The sequence below is a fragment of the Quercus suber genome, unplaced genomic scaffold (genome assembly GCF_002906115.3).
Source record: "Quercus suber isolate HL8 unplaced genomic scaffold, Cork oak 2.0 scaffold_388, whole genome shotgun sequence".
Taxonomy (NCBI): Eukaryota; Viridiplantae; Streptophyta; class Magnoliopsida; order Fagales; family Fagaceae; genus Quercus; species Quercus suber.
The window spans coordinates 104508-130085 of NW_027069840.1; the positions used below are offsets into that span (position 1 = coordinate 104508).

At 36.7% G+C, this 25578-nt stretch overlaps 1 protein-coding gene and 2 pseudogenes across 1 annotated transcript; 2 read left to right on the top strand and 1 right to left on the bottom strand.

The window, feature by feature from the left end:
* Positions 1–14380, bottom strand: part of LOC111990516 (V-type proton ATPase subunit B 2-like) — a 54801-nt pseudogene extending 40421 nt beyond the window's left edge.
* Positions 3158–11408, top strand: LOC136062163 (probable pre-mRNA-splicing factor ATP-dependent RNA helicase DEAH5; annotated as a pseudogene).
* Positions 14381–21212: 6832 nt separating the features above from the next.
* On the top strand, positions 21213–21800 carry LOC136062165 (uncharacterized). The gene has a single exon (XM_065760936.1). It carries the CDS (start codon positions 21213–21215, stop codon positions 21798–21800), a length of 588 nt encoding a protein of 195 aa, XP_065617008.1.
* The last annotated feature ends 3778 nt before the right edge of the window (positions 21801–25578 follow it).

The following is a 25578-nucleotide window of genomic DNA, read 5'->3' on the forward strand; positions in this document are numbered from 1 at the left end:
AAAAAAAAAAAAAAAAAAAAAAAAAAAAAAAAAAAAAAAAAAAAAAAAAAAAAAAGGCACTGACGAACTCAACACTTACTCTTCTTTCCTTCGATTTTGATATTGCGCAGAACAAAAGGGGAAGGATCTGGACCAAGGTTGTAAAAGGCTAGCGTCCTCGGGTCTACCAGGTCGTCCCAGTTTTCAATCGTCTGAGCGTATTCAATTGCCTGCTCAACGCACTCCTTGTACCTGTTCTTGAGCTTAGGCCGTCTCTTCACTGCAAAAAGGAGGATAACAAAAAGCTTGTGATGACCATAAGCAAATGAATACCACAAAGCTAAAACGACGAGGACGAAAACTGACGCACCTAAGGTCGGGGTTGCCCACCGACGAAGCAATCTTGGAATGTCACCCCATTCCGGACTGGAGGGAGTCTCAAAGTCGTCCCCGGACACAAAGAAAAATCTCGACTTCCAATACCTGAAGGACGAAGGCAGCCCTCTAATAATCCTGGCCCTTCTTTCCCAAGGAACCAGCTCATAATATCCGTACTATTTTGATTCTTTCAGACGATAAAGGTGGACGAGTTCACCCACCTTAATCATATCCCCATTTGCAGCCAACCATATCTCTATACAGTTGACTACTATTCTCCATGAATTAGGCATCAGCTGCTCAGGGGCGATCCCAAAATAGCTCAGGAGCTCCATGAAGAAAGGGTGGACTGGGAATCTAAGTCCAAAGGTAAAGGCAGCCTCATAAAAGCACACCTCACCCGGGAAGAAATGACAGGCCCTGTCCTCGTCATTAGGATGACGAACACGAACTCTCTCTGGGAACTGAAACCTATCCCTAAACCTACTCACCGTCTCTGCATCCAGACCACAAACCTCTTCCAGGGCATAGAAAGCCCTAATGACCCAGGGAGAAGAAACGACTGTATCTCCCTCCACTGGATTGCCACTGGACGACAACCCAGTCTCGAGATCGCTGGATCTAACCTTGGACATAATGTTCTCCCTACTCACCTGACCCTCGAACCAATCAACTGATTGCCTAATTAAAGGCAACAATTCAGTCAACACCACCCTAAGGCCACTACCCTCAAAAACAAAATTCCCAAAATCAGAGAAAGTGCCTAAAGCCCCTCCTAAACGCGCAAAGAGGAAAGAAACTGAGGGACAAACAATTCTTACCTCAGAACTACCAACCATGAAAACCCAACCAAAACACAAAAAAGAAAAAGAAAAAAAAACCAACTGAATCGCAGGAAAACCAAAAACAAAAAGAAACAGAAACAACAAGAAAATCAGGAACAGTACTGCAAGCAAAAACAAGGAAAGAGAAACGGGAGGGAAAGAGAAGCATACCTTAATCAATGGCGGAGTGAGAAAGCTTTGCTTGACCAATGTATCGACTCAGAGAAAAGTAACAGAAGAAAGCTAGAAGAAGAGTAATGGCTGAAAAGTAAAGGAGAAAAATGAGAAGAGAAGGAAGTTAAAAAGAAAAGCTCGAAAAACGGAAAGGTCGGCGGGAAACCCAATAGTCTCATTACCTCGGGCATTAATTACCCCAATCAGCGCGCGCCACGTAGGCCACGATCTGTGAAGCGCCGCTGCTTCGCACTTAATACGGAACGGAACCCCAAGAGTCATTTTACAACCTGTAACCCTTCGTATTCCATGATTGTCATTAAAACGACGAACATAGAATCGGGGGGCAGATGACGAGGTAAACAAGTACTGACGAAACCATCAAGCCTGTCCTATGAGGACGAGGTCTTCGATACGGACGAGAACACCCTCAGGATGGACAACGTAGAAGGCAGCGATACTGACAAGGACATCCAGTCCATTTAATGCAGTCAACTAAACGGTTACACTTCCAACTGTACGAACCGTTTGGAGACATTAATGCCTCATTATACAGCCCCAAAACGTTACCCAATGGAGCATTAAGACCTCCATAACTCCTCCAACGGCTAGGGACGATAAGAACATATATAAAACCCGTACACTCCCACGAAGGAAAGGGGAGACAAGTAAGAAAGGAGATTGTTTATTTGCTTTTCTGTTCATTTTATATTGCTTTTCTTAAAAAGAGAGTTTCATATTCTGACTTTGGCATCGGAGGCGTTGTGGCAGGCACCACACCGGTGACCATCTCGATAGGCCAAAGGATCATCTCTGTCCGACGAATATCACTGACAAGTTTATACTTATCACCTATTAGATCATTCACCAGTTTCCAAGATTCAGGCCCTCTCTCAAAACATGACTAGAAGCACCTCTGTAAACTAAAAATTCATAAGAGATTAAAAGTAATGCTCTAAAATTGCATGCATGGGATATCCTTCCTACCAAAAAAATCACTCAATACGAGGTGGCCACAAAAAGACATGACATGTGTTCTATGCAACCAAGATATGAAATTTGTAAATCACATCTTTGTCTCATGTCCTTATACAGTTGCCATTTCCATTTGGTCGCTCTCTCCATGGCCAATTCTCATAGCCTCTCTTGGAACTCTGTCTCCAAGTAACATTGTGAAATTTTTCATTTTTCTGCAATGCCAATGAAGTACACAATTTCACTCTCTTTGCCTCTATTCTATTTGATAAAATATGGAGAATTCAAAATCAAACTATCTTTGCAGGTCACACACTGAACCCAAAGGAAGGTGCTGAAACGTTTAAGGTGTACTTTAATCACATTTTGGCTTGGTCTCAATTATTTTGGAAGCCCCCTCACACTGGTTGGGTGAAAATTAGGTTTGACGTTGCCATAAGAACCATGCCTCTTTTATTGCAGCAGTTTGCCGGAATGAATTTGGTGAGGTTTTGTTTGCCCACTCATCATAGTATGTTCATGTATGATAATGCCTCCTCTAAGTAATTACTATGACCTGATTTAAAGGGCATAAATGCATATTTACTTTATATGTTATTTAATATAATATTAATATTACTACCGAGTAGTAACTTTATAGTAGGAAGACGAAGTATTGAGATCCTGTGCATTTGAATTGATCTAATGAGAACTCAAAAAAAAAAAAAAAAAAATTTTTTTTTTTGATAGGAAAAAAAAAGAAAAAAAGAAAAAAAAAAGAATTGATCTAATGATAATAAATAAATAAATAAAAATGGACACCTCATTTGATTTAGACAAGTTAGTGATATGCGTGACATCCCATTTCCCTACGCTCTTTCTATTTCTTCTCGTTCTTCTCTTCATGCTTGCCTAATCAATATTTTGAGAAACACTCTCTCTCAGCCGAACATGCCAAAAAATAAGCCACCGTTGATGCTACGTTGACCTCTCCACCAAAGACTAGTTATGCACCAATAGTGTTTCAGCTACCCACCAAAAAAAAAAAAAAAAAGTGATTAGATCTGGTAATGAATTTTGATATCAAATTTATGAATTTTTTTTTCCCTTTCCTTGATTTCTTTGCTAAGGATCTTCCCTTTGTTTCATTTATAGCACTAAAGATTATCTATTTCTTTTATTGCATTTTTTTATATAAATATTTGATTGATTTTTTTGTTGAATGTTTTCCAGATTTTTATAATTTGTATGAAGCGTAATTGAGTGTGTGCATGTCAATGGCCAAAACTGGTGGGTGGCTGGCAGCATTTCTTGCTTTTTTATTTTTTCCTTGAGATTTTGTGATGTTGGGTCCTCTAATGTCGATGTTTGGTTGTTGGCACTATTGCGGTTACTATGTTATGTTTGTGTTTTCATGTCATGAGTTTTAAGGGGGGAAAAGTGCAACAGAAAATAAAAATAGATAAAAAGAGTGTTTCATGGTTACAAATTCATTTTAAAAAGTTTCTTGTTTCTTGAGGTTGTCTTTCTTGCTTACAAATTCATTTAGATTTCATATTTAGTGTTGAAAGAAAATCAATAAGAGATGAAATAGCTTTAGTTGGGTGCTTTGAAAACAGAAATTTCTTACTGATGAGCGGTAACTTTGGAGAATGTTATTGACGACTCTTAAAGAATTTTTATGTTAGGCCCCTTTTCAATCCACTAAAGAATGATCATGGAGTTCTACTGATAAATTGTATCACTCCGGTGATTTACGTTTTTGCATAATGCGATTTCATTTGCTATTATACGGGAAATGAATTTTTAAGAAAGAAAGACAACCTCATCTATCTATATATAATTAAAGTCAAAGCTTAGTGAAGATCCAATTAGTTCTCAAATTGAATTTCAATTGTGGGCTAATTTTGAGCCATGTGTCATAAATATTTTCTTAATCTGGGTGCTCTGAAATAAATGTTGTTTTGGTAGAGCAGAAAATTATCTTGATTCTCTTGCATCTAGGTGTCTTTTCCACTTCTTCCCTCCATCAAATCCTAATAAGCTCTTACATATTCTGCAGTTATAAATTCACCTATTATTATTTTGTGTTTGTAAATTTCCGAACCATTTCTCTTCCTTATCTCTTTCACCTCTTAAACGTATTTCTCCTCTATGGCATTCAGACGCAGCCTCACATAATATGAGCACCTACATAGTGCAAAAAGCCTCTCTCTTCCTGTAGAAATTTAGCTTTGTATTGATCCAAAATGCGGAAAACAATCACTATATTTACCCAAAAAATAAAACCCATTTCTATTTGTTTTTCTTCTTTTTGGCATTTCTTTTCCTGTGGCAGAGTCGATGATTTCACCAACTTGGACATCAAACAGTCTTCCATGACCATGAGGTCCATTTCATGCTTCTTCTTCCCTTATTTTTTTTTCCCTATGTCAACTGTTCTATTTGGAAAATGCCATTGGATTGTTTTCTGAGTGATCATTCTGGAAATTCGTTGGGATTATTTTGTTTACAATTTTTATTTTTATTTTTTCTCTTTTGGAACTAACAACTGCTACATTTTGAAATTAATAGTGTTGACCATTGGTGGTTTCATTACATCTTATCAAGCCCTTAGATTAAATAGCATTGGCCTTTGGATTGACCTCTTAGAAATTGCCTGCAACTTGTCTGTCAAAATACTTGACTATAAGATTTTTGTGACATTAGGGCTTTAAAAGCATATTTCTAGGATTCTTTAGCTATTGTGTTTGTTATACTTGAGTTGTGAGGTTTGGATTGATGCTTTAGGAGACAAAGAAAACCTTAAATTTTCAATCTGTTAGAACTCCATCTAATTTAAATTGTTAACTCCCTTTTAAGTCAAGATTTTGTGTTTTATGAATTTGCATGAGCAGTTGGTCTATTGAGAATTACATGAGTTATTATTGCCGGCTTTGACACAAAACTTACAAGAGCAAAATATCCCTTGTATTATGTGGATAGATGACTTGATTTGAATATTTTCAATTGGTTAATTCTAATACAAAATGTACTTTTTAGCTTATTGTATCCATTTCAATAAATCTTCATATTTTATTTATTTTTTCTTGCATTAGTTTTAACATAGCCAATAAAATGTTATTGGGACAGTTGTTGAATCACTCTGCGTCATCCCTCATCAAGTAATAAATTCCAATGGAAGAAAGCAATAACAGATTTTCATGTTGTTTGAACCCATAACTTGCATTAACATCAAATACATCCGAGTCATGCAGCATCCTACCAGCCTCTGCCGTTTCAAGATGCTATTGTAAATGGGGTAAAACTTGCAATTGATACTTTTTTTTTTTTTGTTCTTATTTTGTTGGTCCAAAATTTAATATTAAATTTAGTCTCTTAAGAGTTAAATGGACTGATATACATTAAAATTAGAATTAACTTCTAAACTTGCATATACTTCCTTATAATGCTTCTCAGATCCACTTGAATAAATCAATGAGCTGAATAAATCCAGAGCCAGAGGCACAAAACTTGGTGTTTCATCCACTGCTAAAACAAATGCAAGTGCCAAAAGCATATAAAGGTTCTTATTACTTCCTCAAACTTAAGAGATTCTTATTAGTGGGTACATAATTTGCAATGCATGTAAGCATTCAAGAAGGTCTTCAATTGTTGAATTTGAGAACTTTCCCACGGGTAGGGTGCATAATATAGTTGGTCAATGATAAGATGAATCCTCAAGAAAGCTCATTTATGTGGCTTATTTGTATTTGATGCAACTAGGAACCTTTTCTCTCTTCTTTCTTTCCTTTTTTTTTTTTGGGTAGAAACTGTATTTTCATATAATTGAGAACTTTAGTGGAATAATGGATATGATAAACAAGTTTGAAAAGCTGAGTTTCTTATTTGAATGCATGGAATTCTCAGATTTTTAAATTATTCCCAATTTTATTTAATGGCATGTCATTTTATGTTCATGTGTTTCATATTTCATCCAATGATGGGTAAACAAGTTTAAAGGGTAAACAAGTTTAAGTGAGTAATCATTTTTTCTTTCGAGAATTCCTAATACATGTAGAATGGTCAGGAGGAAGAGAAAGAAGAAGAATGGTGCGGGTGGTGGTGCAATCATGGTCCCCCAGTCGTATGCTAATGGAGGTTAAGAACATTCTTCAAACTTAGGTACTGCCTTTATTTTTCTCTTTTTAAAAATTTGGAATTCTGGAGGGTTTTGTATGATTGTTGAAGTTGGAAAATTGAGATAAATGGGTTTATTGAGATTTGAGGATCAGTTAAATGATGGAGCTTTGCATATGTTCTTTTCAAGAGAGTATGTGCTATCAATTTTTTGTTATTTTGATGTGCAGGTTATTCTCTTTTATTGAATACAATTTTTTTTGAAGTTTCTCACCTTTGATGACCAATTCATGGACATCTTTGGGCATAAGGCTCTTATTAGTAGTTGGAACTAAGTTTTGGAATTTGAAAAGTTCCTCTTTATTTTTAAGTGAATATTACCCATTGTGTTTTAAGCATTTGTGAAATAATGTAGAATAAAAATAAGTTAACGTGACTTATCACTACATAACTAATTCACCTACTAACTTGGCTCTCCATAAATTTTTTTTTTCCACAAGTGATAAGTATTTTTATTATTTTTAGGAAAGCCATCATGTCATGTAAACCATATTGTTATGTATGTATTTGTCTTCTTTATTTGGTTATTAGAAAGGATTATAACAATGTCAAAGACATTTTTGTAAGGTGGTTCACGACTTCATTCTCAACAATTTAGGTAACATAACTACTATTACTTTATAACTAATGATGTATAAAACCTCGAGGATGTAAGATTTTTTGTAATGCGTTATTTGCAAGTATAATCTACCTTCCAGAATATCATGAAAAGAAGAGTGCCAAACAATTTTGTTTTGTTTTGTTTTTGTTTTTTTTGCTTGAAAGTGCCAAATTAACATTATTAGAACTGGTAACGGTAATTAATGTGGCAGAACACTATACTGAATGACAATGGGTAAGTTTTCCTGATTCTTCTTATGACCCCAAAATTCTACAAAAACTTAGTGGTAAAATGAGTCTTCAAGGTTTTAATTTCTTTAAGGGGTAATCATTCTTATGTGTGCGATGATGTATTATACAAAATTTTCCCATGCATCACGAGTTAGTGACCATCCCTTGGAAATTGAGATCAAAGCACAATATATGAGAAAATCGATGATATATTAAAGTCAAAACACAATCAAAATTTAAATTAGCTTCTAATTGTAGTCTATAGTATCCATTTTAACTTTCTTAATTTTAATGCCAAGTAACACATTTATAAAACTCAATGAGAAAGCTGAGATGACCGTTTCATTATTATTCTTTGCTTGACGACTATTTCATTATTACTATTATTGAATATTTTTGTGTTTAAGCATAAATGACCATTTCATTATTACTTCTTTTTACACTCACATACTAGGCAACCAAATGGACTTTGCAACTGATACAGGCACAAACCAAACCAGAATGTTAGATTCTGCCACAACTGAGAAATAAACATAGATAAGAGAAAAGTGGAGAATCGTTCTAGATCAAAATAAATGAGAGAGAGTTCTTATGTACTATTTTCAGTCAATAACCAATTTTTGTAAACCCAACAATGTAATTCATGACATCAATTGTAGAAATCCTAGTCTAAATCATCTCCTCTGGATGGGTTCTCTCACTAGGGTTGAAGAAAACATTTACGACATCAATTTTTGTTTTCAAAGAAATTGTTCATGGTCCAAGGAAATAAAAGGAGTGGGATTGAGCCCAAAAAAAAAAAAACCCCAAGGCTTGCACAACTTTGCTTAGCAAGAAATCAGTAGTAATTGAATGAATTATGATTATTGAGAAAAAAAAAATTTTAAAAAAAATCTTCACCCAGTGAAAATAAGTAGATGCCTATGTTAATTCTTTAATTTATGCATATACGTTCGGTATGCTAAAAGGCCTAGGCCCAGCTGCGTATAGCATGGCCCAGATTTTATGAGTCGGTGACTCGTTCTTCTCATCATATTCAAAGGCGGCGATGTAATTTTCCGAACTCTCACTTGAGTTTTCTTTATATAAATCCTCGTATCGCTCTTTTTTCCTTCATTGAATCTCTCTAGCTATTTCTGTATCTTTTTCAACAATGGCTCCCGCTAAAGACGATGGTTTAAGAAACTCGAATACCTATGACTCGTCTCCAAGGTCTACTATGAACTCGAAACGATTTGGGCAGACACTGCCACACCGTCGCTGGATTCGACTCCAAACTGAAAGAGAATGGCGCTGAGTTGCCCGATAATCCACACCATTCTTCCGAAGCCAAACAAGAAGGAAGGTGTCGACAAACCTAAGTATAGTGCCCTAGTGATTGCAGATAGTAAAGAAAGGCATAGCAATCGTGAAGATAATGGTGATAATGTTGATCATAGGAGAGGCGACTCGGATAAGTCAGAATTGTATAAGGTTTACAAGGGAATGAGTTCGCCGGAGAAGTGGGAAACGAAGCAGTTGATTGCTTCAGGCGTTTTGAATCTTAGGGACTATCAAGGAGATGGATTGTTATATCAAGAAGAAGAGGGTGCTGAGGTTGAGATTGAGATGAATGAGGATGAACTAGCGTTTCTACAAGGGCAGACTGCAGAGCAGGTATTCAAGTTCAATGGATATGTCACCTGTTAGAATTTGTAAGAATCCAGAAGGGTCTTTGAATAGCAACAGAGAACCATGCCGGAGATGGGTGAGAGGCATCTAGCACGAGCTTAAAGGTGTTGGTTTATCAACGGCATATGATACGCGGGAGTGGAAGAAGGATGCTTATGGACATGAACAATCCCTTAGCTTTGGACAGAGGTCGAATGCGGGAGTGGAAGAAGGATGCTTATGGACATGAACAATCCCTTAGCTTTGGACAGAGGTCGAAGCTATCGATTTAGGAACAGAGTCAGAGACTGGTTCGGGTAAGACAACTCAAGTAACTCAATATCTAGCAGAAGCTGGATACACAACAAAGGGTAAAATTGGGTGTACTCAGCCTCGTAGTGTGGCTGCAACATCTGTGGTGAAGAGGGTTGCTGAAGAGTTTGGTTGTTGTTTGGGTGAGAAAGTTGGATATGCTATTCGATTTTAAGATTGTACTGGTCTAGATATTGTCATCAAGTACATGACTGATGGTATGTTTCTTAGGGAAATTTTGATAGATGGTAACCTTTCTCAGTACTCTGTTATTATGCTCGATGAAGCACATGAGAGGACTATACACACGGATGTACTTTTTGGATTACTCAAGCAACTAGTGAAATGAAGACCCGACCTTCGCTTGATTGTCACGTCCGCAACACTGGATGGAGAGAAGTTTTCAGGGTATTTCTTCAACTGTAATATATTTACAATTCCTGGTAGAACTTTTCCTGTAGAGATACTCTACTCCAAACAGCCGGAAAGTGATTACCTTGATGCATCCCTACTTACCGTGCTACAAATCCACTTGACAGAACCTGAAGGAGACATCCTTCTCTTCTTGACTGGTCAGGAGAAGATTGATTTTGCATGCCAATCTCTTCATGAAAGGATGAAAGGGCTAGGTAAAAATGTTCCTGAATTTGATTATTCTACCGGTTTATAGTGCACTTCCAAGTGAAATGCAATCGAGGATATTTGAACCTTCACCTCCGGGGAAGAGGAAAGTGGTAGTTGCTACCAATATCGTTGAGGCATCTTTGACGATTGATGGAATATATTATGTTATTGATCCTGGGTTTGCAAAGCAGAATGTGTATAACCCGAAGCAAGGGTTTGATGCACTTGTCATAACTCCTATTTCATGAGCTTCAGCAAAGCAACGAGCTGGTCGTGCTGGGCGTACAAGGCCTGGGAAATGTTATCGCCTCTACACTGAGAGTGCATACCACAATGAGATGTCCCCTACTTCAATTCCTGAAATATAGAGGATAAATCTTGGGTTAACTACGCTTACCATGAAAGCTATGGGGATAAATGTTCTTCTATCTTTTGATTTCATGGATCCACCTTCACCCCAAGCTCTCATTTCTGCCATGGAACAGTTGTACAATCTAGGAGCTCTTAATGAGAAAGGGCTTCTGACCAAATTGTGCCGGAAAGTGGCAGAATTTCCTCTTGAACCACCTTTATCTAAGATGCTGCTTTCCAGTGTGGACCTTGGATGCAGTGATGAGATTTTGACCATCATTGCAATGATTCATATAGGGAATATCTTCTACAGGCCTAGAGAGAAACAAGCACAAGCTAATCAGAAGTAGGCCAAGTTTTTCCAGCCAGAGGGAGACCATCTAACATTACTTGTGGTTTATGAGGCTTGGAAAAGTAATAACTTTTCTGTGCCCTGGTGTTTTGAGAACTTTGTTCGGTACAGATCATTGAGGAGGGCACAGGATGTGAGAAAACAGCTACTCACCATCATGGACAAATATAAATTGAACGTAGTGACTGCAGGGAAAATTTTTACAAAGATCCGAAAGGCGATTACTGCAGGGTTCTTTTTCCATGCATCTAGAAAGGACCCACAAGAGGGCTATAGGACCCTAGTAGAGAACCAACAAGTCTATACATATCCAGGCAGTGCTCTTTTCCAGAGGCAACCTGATTGGATCATCTACCATGAGCTGTTAATGACTACAAAGGAGTACATGCGAGAGGTCACAGTTATAGATCCTAAATGGCTCGTGGAACTGGCGCCTAGATTTTTCAAGGTGGCAGATTCTACAAAATTGAGCATGCAAAAACGACAAGAAATAATTGAGCCACTTCATGACAAACATCACGAGCCGAATTCTTGGAGTTTGAATAAACGCCTAGCTTGAGATGTCTCGATGTCATTCATTTTGATTATGGGTATTGCTATAAATCGGAATGGTGCTATTTGCATGGTTGTCTTCATTATTTGATGTGATGCATTCCATGGGAGATAAATAACAATTTCAAATCTTAAACTATTCTTTTTTAAGACTCTTTTGGACTAGGTTGTAGTGTAAGGTGTTTGTTCTTTTATTTCAGTTCATGGTTTAATGGACTTTTGTACTTTATGCACTTTATTTTACTGTAAAAGGATTTGCAAGTTCTATTAAGATTATTGTTACACTACATGAATTTTATTGTGTTATGGTTACACTACATGAACTTCATTGTAAAAGGGAGCTGCTAGTTCTATTCATATTTTAACTTCATTAGTTCTACAAATAATGTTGTGCATGCGTCTAAGTACACCTAACATAAAAATCAGGAAAAAAAAGGCCAATTCATTAGAAGTTATAGGAGAATCCTTTTGTTGCTCTCCTGCATTCAGTCATTCAACTTGTTTAATGAGTTATCTTAGCTAGCACATATTTGTATGGCAGATATGCCTCAAAAAGATTTTCAGGACTCTCCACCGCTAGACCAAACCAGCCTAGTGACATATCAGAGCAAATATTTCATTATGGGAAAGACCAGCAGCAGAGAAAAGCAGTCCTCTAGCAATGGAATTGATTACATCAATGGTAGAAACCCCTCTGTATCATCTCCTCATGATAGGTTCTCTCACTAGGGTTGAAGAAAACATTCACAACATCCATTATTGTTTTTGAAGAAAATGCTAATTACTAATTAAAAATCAGAAAATATCACACAATGGAACCCTGCTTCAAAATAGAATGTAGTGTGAGGAAGATTGTCCTTATATGCAAAAAAGATGTTCATAGCACAAAAATAATATAGCGATAACAAAGAAAACTTTCATTGCAATGATGCATGGCACACACCCCTCAATCAAGGCTTTAAGCCTTAATAATGGAATTCAAAAAAGTACTTGCACCATCTATAAAATAACATTCCCAAGCATGACTCATGCATTGAGAACTGAAACTAGCGTAATAGCTTCTCACAACTCTCAACTAAAAAAAATTATCTCTAATACTTGGAAGCCATGTAAAATTTGCAAATATATTAAAAATTTCTAAGTATTAGAACCACAAAGCTTTGTGCATCCAGGCAATGACCTGTTAAAATAAAATTTACAGTATATGATACAGCCTCAGTGTAAATTAAAGGCGTAAATATTTTACATTACCTCATGAAGAGCATCATCATAAGAAGTCATATCTGTAAGTATGACAAGAACATGCTTCCCGATTCAAAAGCCAAATATTCAGCAATAGTAGGAACTATATGAGGAGTGAAAATACATTCAATTGTAGGGCCATTTGCCTGTAAAAGAGCACATCAGAGGACACATTTTATGAATGCAATTCAGACACTGTATTACTGAACTTATAACAGTAATAGGTATATCACAATATGGTCCATATGCAGATTTTAAATTATACCAGGTTCAGAAAGAGCGTCACACTCTACATAGAGCCATTTTCCTCAAAATCATGTGTGAAAAACTGTGCAGTCTCCATATTTACAACCATAGCTACAAATACAATGGCAAAATTGTCCTTTTCTGCATTCTTTAAATTAATAAAATAGGTTAGCATAATCACTTAACAGTTAGGGGGGAAGAAGACAACAACAAGAAGATAAGAGACAGTAACAAAAGTGGTGATATAAGAAATAATTAACTCAGTTAATTCTAAGGAAAAGGAAACAACTGGATCAGGAAGTGAAAGAAATTGAGATTCCTATTTACTAGGAAGGTATATAATTCTAGCACTACATGAATTTCATTGTAAAAGGGAGCTGCTAGTTCTATTTAGATATTAATTCCATTAGTTCAACAAAATAATGTTGTGCATGCATCTAAGTATGCCTAACATAAAAATCAGAAAAAAAAAAAGGCCAATTCGTTAGAAGTTATAGGCGAATCCTTTTATTGCTATCCTGCATTCAGTCATCCAACTTGTTTAATACTCAGTTATCTTAGCTAACACATATTTGTATGGCAGATATACCTCAAAAAGATTCTCAGGACTCCAATCGCTTGACCGAACCGGGCTGGCTACATGTCTGAGCAGATATTTCATTATGGGGAAGACCAGCTGCAGAGAAAAGCGGAATCTTTTGTCCTCTATCAATGGAATTGATGACAACAATTGTAGAAATCCCTGTCTGTATCATCTCCTCATAATAGGTTCTGTCACTAAGGTTGAATAAAACGTTCATGACCTCCATTATTGTTTTTGAAGAAAATGTTCATGGTCCAAAGAAATAAAAAGAGTGGAATTGAATTGCATAACTCATTGAAATAATCTATCACGGAGGTCCTGTTGCTTTTAGCCTAACACAAAAACAAAAGTTTCTAATTCCATATGAAACTTCTAGCTAACTGCACATACATCAGCTTGGTCTTGAATTTTTTAGTGTCCTCTCTAATTAAGTCATTTCACCTGATAGATAATTCCAGATTCATAACTTCCTTTTTTATTGGTAAGATAGATGCGAACTTATTGGGCTTAACTCAAACTCACAATCTCACCCTCCATTCCATTAATGTGGGAAGAGGAAGTGCCATTTAAGCTCAAGCTCATCAGCAACTCTATATTCAAACAAGATCGAAGAATGGTTGAGGTGAAACTAAAAGATGATAGTGAAAAAACTTAAAGCCAAAGCTCCAAGTTTCCAAACACAAGTGAACTAATACATTAACAAGGTAATAACTGTAAACAAATAGGAGCCTTCAGTAGATTTATCCTCAAAAGCAAGCAAAAGCTGCTCATATTATTTCCACTAAGACACTCAAAATTTTTAAAACAACTAAAGAAATAAAGATTGAAAATCTTAACAAAAAAGCCCCCTCTACCACCATCAACAACTCAGAGAGCAAAGTTGAGCCATTAACGAGTTGGTGCTGGTCCAAGTCGAGAACTGGGACGAGTTTCCAAAGTGGCCTCCACCTCCTCGATAAAATGCTCGTGAGAACAGAGAACCGGGTTGGGAGAAAAGAGAGGATGTACAGAAGACAGTCAGGGAGCAATTGGCAAACGACATTTAAGAAACGACATCGTTCGGAGCAACAAATTCCGGAATGCTCCGACCCGTAAGACCGCTATACCCGCAAAACTGAATGTCTATATTAAGCTTACAAAGCTCTTGAGGCTACCCATCAAAAAAAAAAAGAAAAAAACTCTTGAGGCTACTTTACCCAAATCCATACATTTTAGTATCGTGTCAATTTAGTCCATACCATTATCTTTTGGATAAAAATTTATGACGTGTCTAATGGTCAAAACAAAAATTAGCTAATATTGATGAGACAATAAACTTAAATTTTATTTTGGCCGCTTGTCATGTTGGCAATTTTCATTTAAGATATAATATCATGGACTAAATTAACACGACATTGAAAGGTTAAGGATCAAATTGATACAATTGAAAGGTTAGAGACTAAATTGAAATACAGTATAAAGGTTAGGGACCAAATATGTAGTTTACCCTTAATTCAACTAGGATCCTTCCTACCACTATAGCAAGAATGTCAAAAGACAGCTAAACCACAATTTAATCCACTTGTTGGTCATTTTAATTAGCTCCTTCTGACATTTCTTGACAATTTAATCCATTATACCTGCTCCATTAGAAGAACAACACAGTTTCACTAGTTACTACTTACCACTAACATTGTCAGCAATAATCTCCTATTAATAAAAAATGGTAACCCAAAAACGAAAACAAAAATTACCAGATCTAAAAGCCTTCACTAAAAGAATTACTCATCATTCTAAAAAAAAAAAAAAAAAAAAAGAATTACTCATCACTTTGACTAACCAAAGAGCTTTCAATATGAGGGACTTTCAAAATGACCATGATCTTTATTGATATATAGAGAGAGATACACAATCTAGGAAATAAAAGCAATTGAATAAACAAATTGCAGATCACACAATGCTGATTAAAAAGGAGAAAGGGAGATATGAGCTAAGTTTCCTCCATCAATTTTTGCATCGTTGACTATAGAAGTGATCAAGTGTCTTTGCAAACATACAACGGAGAAGCTCATGGGGGAAAATGCGAAGGATTGTCCATGCCAAAACTAGCAACTAAATGATATTGCGGGTGTCATAAGCTGGGTCACAAATTTCATCTCTAATTTATCCAACTCCAAATACAAATAATAGTTAATTTTTCATGAAAAATCCAAACAATAGTCACATGTACACCATTGCTACCTTCAATCATAATAAGTTTACCCTACTTGTTCTGCCAGACTGCCCCGAAGTAAACTTACTCTAACAGAGCCTTTTGCTATGGAGGTTCAAGCTATCAGTTTTGCCACGACTAACTTATAATAAAAAGACAAATTATTATTCTTTTTCATGAAAAATCCAAACTATTGTCACATGTAGACAGCATACCCATCAACTTTGAGTTTTGCCCTCAATCCAACGACACCCTCAACAATTATTCACCCTATAAATTGATTGCTCAACCTTTTTTGTTTTACCATTTGGTACTAGCAATGGGGAGTAATTTTATTCCTCAGATTTTGTTGTTTTTAATGTTTCCCCCTCTATGGAGCTATCTCTTTTGGCAAGGCAAAAGATGAGCCTTTATTTTATCTTTTATGTGTGGATGGTAACCAAGATCTTGGTCTAAGAAATGCAAGCAAGGCACATAGTATAGGAAAATATTTCAGGCCAGGCTCCAAGCCCATAAGCTACAAACATGAGAACCTGTTTAGCATAACATACCATTTAGACTACCAACAAAATGTTAGGAACCCATGGGTATAACTCATCCTTGAAAACCAGCTTGCAAGGAGAGGGTGTCCAAGAGTTTATGGTTAAACTTACACTTGGTCCATGTGGAACACTAGAATCATAACATGAAAAGGCAATAATTGACCTACAAATATTAACTCCTTATAATTTGATAGCAAATGGCAATAATAACTTGATAAATCTAACCTCTTTTTACAATCTTTATCAATTTGCAAATTATATGCCAGAACTAAGGACAGTATCATACAAAAGACTCTCTCTCTCTCTCTCTCTCTCTCTCTCTCTCTCTCTTCCCCCCAACCCCCAAGAAAAATTCGAAGACATGCAACTGTCATCTTCTCATTGCACATCCATAATCCGTAAATCCTATATGCTATCAGGGAACTTAGCCTTATATGCCTGGGCCACCTGCATGCATTTGTAGAATTTACTCTCCCTCTCGAAACTAAACCTAGTTTCTCTCTCTTCTCTCCATTGATTTCACTTTTAGACGCATAATTTTGGTAATTTTTATGTTACACATGTGTCTCACATGAGTAGTCCGTTAATTTATATATTATCCGCAAAATAACTAATGTTCTAATTTGGCACATATGTGAAGTTCAGGAAGTAAACCAGCTAAAATAAAAGTTTAGGTATGTAATAGCCACTAGCCTAAAGTTCAAAGGGTGTCAGGGTATTTTTCTCTAAAATTCTACTATTCTTTGGTATTTTTATGTTTCCTATTGGCTTATTAAAGCCTAATTTCAAAGGTAAAATTTTCATTGGCAATAACTAGAAATTTTATTTTATATTTGTAAGTATAACTAGTGAGGAAATTTTATAGACTTATCGCGCATATCCTTTGCTATTAAATTCTTTCTTCTTTTTCTTCGCAACCAAATAAAGAAAATATATATTGGTTTTCTATTCTTTTATTTTTCCATTCTTCCAACCAAACATGTATGGTGGAAAACTAAATCTAATATATCTTTTCACTTTTCTATCCTTCCAATCTTTTCTAAATGTCATTCTATCATTTATAAATCCTCAAACACAATTCCAAGGCACCTCCTCTCCAATTTCTTCTACAAAAAATAAAGGGAAAAGGAGTGACAAATACAAAGTGATGTTACAAAAAACAAAAAGGAATTTATTCTTACCACGCCCAAATGCTAACCATTTACTTCATTCTTTTGGGTTATAGATTGACCCCGGTTAATTAATTTAATTACTCAATTTGATTAATTAGGTTAAATTACATGCAAATCGTTGAGGCACCAACAAATTACCAAATAAACTAAGTGCAGTGGAAATTAAAATTGACACGTTGATTTATTGACGAATGAAGAAAACCTCTTGCAAGATAAAAACCTCACTGGGTAAATTTCAAGTCATCACTCCCAAGAATCCACTAATCAAGAACAAGTGGTTACATTTATAAGGAATATTACCACTACCTTGGCCTATCCCAAAATACCAACCTACAGTTGAACCTTTACTCCAATCCCCAATTAGACTTAATCTTGTAGAAGACTTCTTCCTTTGCACGAATTCTAGTACGTGACTAACTTCCAGTGACTGATTGATTGTTGTTGGATGAAAAGTTCTTCACTCTATAGCATATTGAAGATTTGGAAGCATTTGGTTACAAAATCCTAAGACGCAGAAAAAACGTAATAGCTTCTCACAGAGTGTATAAGTTCTCTAATTGAGTTTATGAGCGTTTGATTACTTTAAAATAAAGCTTTTATTTGGTCTAGAGGTTTAATGAAAGAAAACCTACCAATCCAAGTCTCCATGGGCCGATATTCAAATTTGAGAATTCTGAAATCATAGAGCTCAATAGATCGAGAGGTATTGAGCTTGAGTCAAGAATCCTTCATTAAGTCTCGATAGATACTAGTATTGAGACTAGTGTTGAGTTTCACTGAATCAGCTTTTCTTGACTTATTTCTTGGTTTAATCTTTATGTCTTTAATGATACCACTTGTAAAGTAAACTTCACATACATGTTGATACATTAAACTCAACTTAGATCTACCCAATTAGAAGTAAAGTATATTTTGTCAAAGGATAAGCTAATTGTTGGGCTTTGTGGAGCCTAGTTTATGTTTGATCCGATTTGACGACCCGACCCAACCTGAATAGGATTGCATGGTTTTTAATGAGAGATTTTCTGAGGCTTTTTGGCCCGTTTTGTAGCCCATTGTAATCCTATGGGCAGGATATAAAAGCCGTTTTTGGTGATTAGGGTTTTGTGTGTTGTTGTCATGTTTTTAGAGAGAGAGAGGAAAACACTGTAGCCGCAACTTGTATTTTTTCCCTGATAATAGTGAAATCTCTGCAACTCCATGGACGTAGGCAAATTGCCAAACCACGTAAATACTGTCTTGTGCGTGTGATTATTTTTCTTTAGCGTATGTTTTCTCTATTTTTTTGTTTCTCACAGGTTAGCAATCGGGTTGAATTCCCTACACTAATACATAGACAATATGACCCTAACACATCCAACCCATGTTATAAATTTATATTCCCTGGTTATTTGCCTCAATCTGAAAAAATTTCATGCTGAAACTCAAATGAGCCTTTAAGAAAACCGCATGTCTCTCCCACTACTATAATTTGTACACAGAAGCTCTACTCATTAATTTCCAGTGTGAGAGGCCGCCATTACTATTCCCATATTGCCAAATCTCTGATCTCTCTAGTATAGTAACCTTTTCTTCTTATCAATTCTCTTTTGTGATTTTTTTTTTTTTTGGGTGTGTTATAAGCGTGCCATGCAATGACAGAATTATATCATGTATGACCGCACCGACTTACTGTAAAATCTAATTTGCATATTCCATTAGCGAATGAAAAATGAGATTTTATCCAAAGTCGGTGTGGTCATTCGCGTGATTACTCTAGTGTTACTGAGCAGTTGCATTATGTATTACAGTACTTTCAATGCTCTGTTGAAGGATTTCTTAGTGGTCACCTCCTGTGAAATTACTTTTGGTTAGTTATTTAATTTGCTAAAGTAAATGAAATTTTGCTATTTTGGGTATTTGATTTAAGTACCTCAGATTGTTAGGAACTAGTATAATAAGCTCGTCAGGGTGGAAGTGTAACAATAGCTTAATTTTGTATGTTTATATCATTATTAAAGAGTTTTGTTATACTTATTTTGTATATAATTCATGCATTTTATATTTGGTATTAGAAAAATGTTAAATGATTGATTTTGTACTTAAATGAGAAAGAAAAGCTTTTAATTGAAACCAATACATCAATACCCCAATTAAAACTTTTGATGAACAGTGATTCCCTTTTTTTTTTTTGAACGATTCCCTGTTTCTACTTTCTATCTTTTGGAAAACTCAAATTAGTACTGCAATTATTGTTCTATCTTTCATTTGTAGTTTGTAGTCTAGACTAAAGATCTTTAATCTTTAATCTTTACTTTCCAGAAAAATATCTTTATTGTTCTATCTTTCATTTGCAGTTTGTAGATTAAAGATCTTTAATCTTTACTTTCTAGAAAAAGGAGGAGAAAAAAAGTGGCACTTTTTGATCGAATAATTGCAGTTGCAACGTAGAAATTTCGTGGAAGAATGATATACCTACTTCATTATTGCCTCTCTTTTTCAAGGTGGTTACTACTTTACTCTCTTCCCTACTCGTTTCTTCACCTTTATCAATCATCTGGCTCATAGATCCCAATGGCTTTCACAGCCAGCAAACCTGCCTCTTATTTAGCTTTTTGTTAAATTCTTTTTAGATTAGTGTGTTGAAATATATTTGTACTTTAAAATGTGAGAAAAAATAAGAAAAAGTGAAGAGCTAAAAAAAAAAATTAGCTTATAAATTAGTCTCAAACACACAAATATAAATATGTAAATAGCTTTTGTCAAAAAAACAAAAAAGATGTCAATAGCCATAAATAAGGTAAATTCGATTAACATATTTTGATATTTTGGCTAATGCTAACAAGATCCATCACTTTTCATAGACCTATTAGTCATTTTTCTCAATATATTTAAAGAATAATTTAATTTTAAGGGCCAAATTAATCGATTTTAGAAAGTTTTGATTTGAACCTGATTAGAAAGCTCAACTAAGAAACAACTTTTCCTGGGACACAAAACCAATGTCTTTTCTCTCCCCTGTAGGAGTCTTCTTTCTCTCTCAATACGATAAGTCTTTTTCTCTCTCAACAAGGTAAGAGCTTACTCTCTCCCTAGAAAGTCTATCTAAGAGCAATTACATTAGCTTGTGCATAAGATTCTGTCTATTTTACACTTAAAACCTACTTTTTCTATTTTACACCATCACTTTTACAAAACATTCACATTAGTTTATCTATTTTACAAGATATTTCAATAAAATATTATTTCTTCTCAATTTTTTTATTATTTCTCTCTACTACCTTTACATACTCTCTCTCTCTCTCTCTCTACCCATTTTTTTCTAATTTGTTGCTCTCTCTCTATACCCATCTCTAATCTCTGAATCTCTCATGGCCGAATCTCAAGCTTCCACCATCTCCGATCCTCATCAACACCGTGACACCCACCCACAGACTGCCACCATCTCCAATCCTTAAAGGAAACGGAGCTTCCAAGCTCCACCGTGACACCCACCCACAGACTTCCACCATCTTTGATCCTTAAAGGAAACGGAGCTTCCAAGCTCCACCGTGACACCCACAAACTGCCACTGATACTCTCTACTCTCAAACCACTCTCCGACCTACAAGCCTTGAACAGCGCATGAACCGCAAGAAGTCAAGCACCGATCGTTCCAGTCAAGCACCGATCTATCTCTCTATTGGTTTGTCTGTGTGGGTTTGTTTGTGTGTTGATTTGTCTGTGTGGATGTGTTTGTGTGTGGGTGTGTTTGTGTGCATCTAAGGAAAAAGAAGATGAGGAGAGGAAAGTCACTGAGTTCATTGTGCACGGAAAAGTGAGAGAAATAAAGGTGCGAACGAAAATTAATAAAATAATAAATACACATGCTACAATAACCGTGCATATATGCACGGTTACTGTAGCAATTGTGTATTTATACACAAGTTTACACCCATTGATGTGGGTGATTTTTTGCTCAAATTGTGTAAAAGTAGTTACTTTTTCCATTTTGCACATTTATGTACAAGCTGATGTAATTGCTCTAAGGGTTCTCTCTTGGACTACCCTAGTTTTCTAAATTGGCTGTAGCCCACTTTTTTTCATTTTGTGACTGAATGGATCAAGAAGTAGTGAATAGCTTGGAAAAGTTAAAGCTCACAAAAGAAGAAGAGGAGAATATTGTTATTGCAAATATTAGTAGTTCTAAAATTTTTGAAGAATGCTCTTTGAGTTTATTTGGGCGTCTACTTTCAGATCGTCATCAAAATCTGAAAGCTTTAAAGAATACTTTAAAGGCAGCATGGAAGATGGGTTCTAACTTGAGAATTGTGGAGGTGGGGAATAATATTTTTCAGTTTAAATTCAGCTCAGGATGTCAGTTAGAGTGGGTTGAAAAAAGTGGTCCTTGGAATTGTGACAACAACCTTCTCCTTCTTTGTCGGTGGAGGAAAGGCTTAATGTCAAAAAATATAAGGTTTTCCCACTCTCTTTTCTGGGTGCAAATTTGGGGTTTACCATTTGAGAATATGACTGAAAAAATTAGGAATGATATTGGTAGTAAGATTGGAAGGGTGTTAAAAGTTGACAAGCGGGCTATGCAAGTGGATCAAGCTAAGTTTTTAAGAATACAAGTTGAGATTCTAATTGATAAACCTCTCCGTAGAGGCGGGTATGTTAAGAATGAAGAAGATGGAAGATATTAGGTTGATTTTAGGTATGAGAGACTCCCTACTTTTTGTTACATATGTGGCATACTTGGGCATTATGAAAAGCATTGCCAAGCAAGTCCAATGGAGCAACTGTCAGGGAGGCAATATGGTGAATGGCTGAAGGCTGGAGGAGTTATAAAAAATGGAGGTGAAAAGGATAAAATGAAGGTGCAATCGGAGGCTGAAAAAGGGAGCTTGCCATCTACGATGGTGGATGGCAGAGTTGGTGATGAGAACGGGACTATAAGGGGAAACTCGCCTGCTTTAGTGGTGGACGGTGGAGCTGTTGAAGTGGGCGGCACAACTGTCATGATGGATGCAACTCCCTTGGATTTGGTGGAAGGTGCTATCACGTCTAGTAATAGGGAACAGGGAAGGCTAATCATATGGGAAGATAGAGTGCCAGAAGTTTCGAAAATGGGGCTGGAAAGGACAGCACGTGATGAGCAAAAAGGGGCTAGAACTGGTATGGTCAGGAACGAGTTACAAGGGAATGAGGCTGGTCAGGAAATAGGTGACAAGATGTGTGGGCCAGTTATAAAAGAGGCTGAAATGTTAAGCCTAATAAGGCCAAAAGAAAAAGGAGGCATAAGTGAGGAAAGGAAATGTGGGCCGGTTTTAAGAGAAGCTGATGTGTTAAGCCTTTTAAGACTAAAAGAAAAAGGAAAGCACATGTGAGGGACGGAATTGGCAACCACAAGGCCCAAGCCGAATGTTTAAACAAGCAGCTAGAGGTGAAATTAAAAACATAGCAAGGGAAAAAGGAAAGGCTCAAGGGGTTGAGAAGTCTAAGCAAGCCCAAGAGGTAAGTAAAAAAAGAAAAATTAATGATGAAATGTTGTTTATTTTTTATGATAGAGTTTAGAAACGTTTATGTGAGGAGAAACACGAAGGAGGTGTAAACTTTTTTGATGAAATGGCGGTGACTGCAGAGCAGCACCTCTTGGATCAATGATTGCATTAGGATGGAACTGCTGGGGGCTTAGGAACCCCCAGTCAGTTCGAGTGTTGTGCTAGCTCGTGCAACATTGGAAGCCCAAAATTGTCTTCTTGTTGGAGACAAAGATGAAGAAATGTCAAATAGAAAAAGAGAAATTTAAAACTGGTTTGTTGAATGGTCTAATTGTTCCTAGTGTGGGGAGGAGTGGGGGATTAGCTATGTTATGGAGCAGGGACATAAAAGTGGAAGTTCAAGGCTATTCAGGAAATTATATTGATGCAATTGTGACGGACTCGGAATCAAGTTTTAAGTGGCGCATCACGGGTTTCTATATCCTGAAACTCATCGTAGAAAAGAATCTTGGGATCTTTTGAGAAACCTTAGCCAAAAGTATCAACTCCCTTAGTTATGCTTTGGTGATTCTAATGAAATTCTGTCGGTGGATTAGAAATTGAGTGGGGCGCTAAGGTCTCAAAGACAGATGAATGATTTTAGAGAAGCAATACACCAATGTAGGTTTAAGGATCTTGGTTACTATGGTCCTGATTTTACTTGGTGTAATATGCAAGAGGGTGAAAGCAGAATGTACCTAAGATTGGATCGAGTTTTGGCTACTCTTGAATGGATTGAACATTATAAAGATATAAAAGTGTATCATTTGGTAGAATCAACCTCTGACCACTGCGTTTTGCTGATAACTGATGCCACTGTTCAGAAGAATTCCAATAGAAGAAGATTTCAATTCAAAGCTATGTGGATAAGAAGGGAGGAATGCAAAGATATTATCCAAGAAGTCTGGGATGGCAGCCAAGAATTAAATTCTCCTATTGGGATAGCTACTAGGTTGAGTTGTTGTGCTGAAAATCTCTCTAGATGGAACAAAATGGTATTTAGGCAAATTCCAAAGCAAATTCAGAAGAAAAGGGAGATTCTTAGTACTCTGGTACGTAGAGATAAAGATGGCAGCCTGGATAGTGAGATCAATATGTTAAGAAAGGAGATTAATGATTTATTGGATAGTGAAGAAATTATGTGGCATCAAAGATCGAGGGTGCAATGTTTAGGCCTTGGGGATTGAAATACAAAATACTTCCACACTAGGGCTTCAGATAGGAGAAGAAGAAATACTATCAACAGTATCGTGGATGAAAATGGAAATTGGCATGATTCTATTGATGGTATTGCAAAGGTGGCTGTGTCATATTTTAAAAATCTATATACCACTTCCTATCCGACTCGCACTTCGGAGGTCCTTGATACTATTCCAACTAGAGTCACTGAGGATATGAATCAGCTCCTTATCCAAGAGTTCACAAGGGAGGAAGTTGAGGCAACACTAAAATAGATGCATCCAACAAAAGCCCCAGGCCCTAATGATATGTCTGCTATTTTCTTTCAAAAATATTGGGGTATTGTTGGTAATGATGTCATATGCATGGTCTTAAATGTGCTAAACTCAAATATGTCTATGGTAGAGATTAATAAAACAAACATCACTTTGGTGCCAAAAATAAAAAACCCCCCACAAAAATGATAGATTTTAGACCTATTAGTCTATGTAATGTTGTTTATAAACTCATATCAAAAGTGTTAGCCAATCGTCTCAAAATAATCCTTCCACAGATTATCTTAGAAAATCAGAGTGCGTTTCTCTCTGGGAGACTAATTACAGACAATGTTCTTGTTGCTTTTGAACTTACGCACTATTTAGAACATAAGAAGGAAGGAAGGGAGGGTTTTGTGGCGATAAAGTTAGATATGAATAAAGCATATGATAGGGTGGAGTGGGGTTTTATTAAACAAGTGATGGAGAAAATGGGATTCCGTGAAAAATGGATAAATTTGATCATGCATTGCATAACTACTGTATCTTACTCGATCCTTGTTAATGGTATTGCTTATGGTAGTATTATCCCTGACGGAGACCCAATTTCACCTTATATTTTTCTTTTGTGTGCATATGAAGTTGCCTCGGGACAAAAAACCAATGCGGATAAATCTTCAGTCTTTTTCAGTAACAATACCCCTGATGATAGAAGATGTGAAGTGCTAAACATGTTGGGTCCAATGCAAGATACCTGACATAAAAAATGCCTTGGCCTACCCTCTATCATTGGTAAGTCAAAAGTTGAAGTATTTGCAGAAATTAAGGAGAGAGTGGGGAAAAAATTATTGGGGTGGAAGGAGAAAATTCTTTCAATGGGTGGCCGAGAGATCCTTATCAAAGTTGTTGCTCAAGCAATTCCAACATACACCATGAGTTGTTTCCAGATCCCAAAAAGTTTTTGTGATGAGATTGAAGGAGTGATGAGAAAGTTTTGGTGGGGTTAAGAATCAAAAATTGCTTGGGTTAGCTGGAAGAAAATGTGTAAGTCAAAACTGAATGGAGGAATGGGATTCAGGAATCTGCAGGCTTTCAACCTTGCTATGCTAGCTAAGCAAGGTTGGAGGTTGATTTCGAATCCTAAGTCTCTGGTGGCCCAAATCTACAAAGCGAGATATTATCCACATGGTGATATTTTTAGAGCAAAACTTGGATCCATCCCGTCCTATACATGGAGAAGCATCTTCAATGGGATGGAAGTTTTGAAAAGAGGTACCTGGTGGCGAGTTGGCAATGACAATAGGATTCATATTTGGGAGGATAAGTGGCTGCCTACTCCAACAACGTACAAAGTAATCTCCCCCCCCCCCCCCCCCCCCCCCCCCCCCCCCCCCCCCCCCCCCCCCCCCCCCCCCCCCCCCCCCCCCCCCCCCCCCCCCCCCCCCCCCCCCCCCCCCCCCCCCCCCCCCCCCCCCCCCCCCCCCCCCCCCCCCCCCCCCCCCCCCCCC

What these genes read in the sequence shown, in the direction of transcription:
- LOC136062165 (XM_065760936.1), top strand. Translation starts at nt 21,213, where the DNA reads ATGGATCAAGAAGTAGTGAATAGCTTGGAAAAGTTAAAGCTCACAAAA.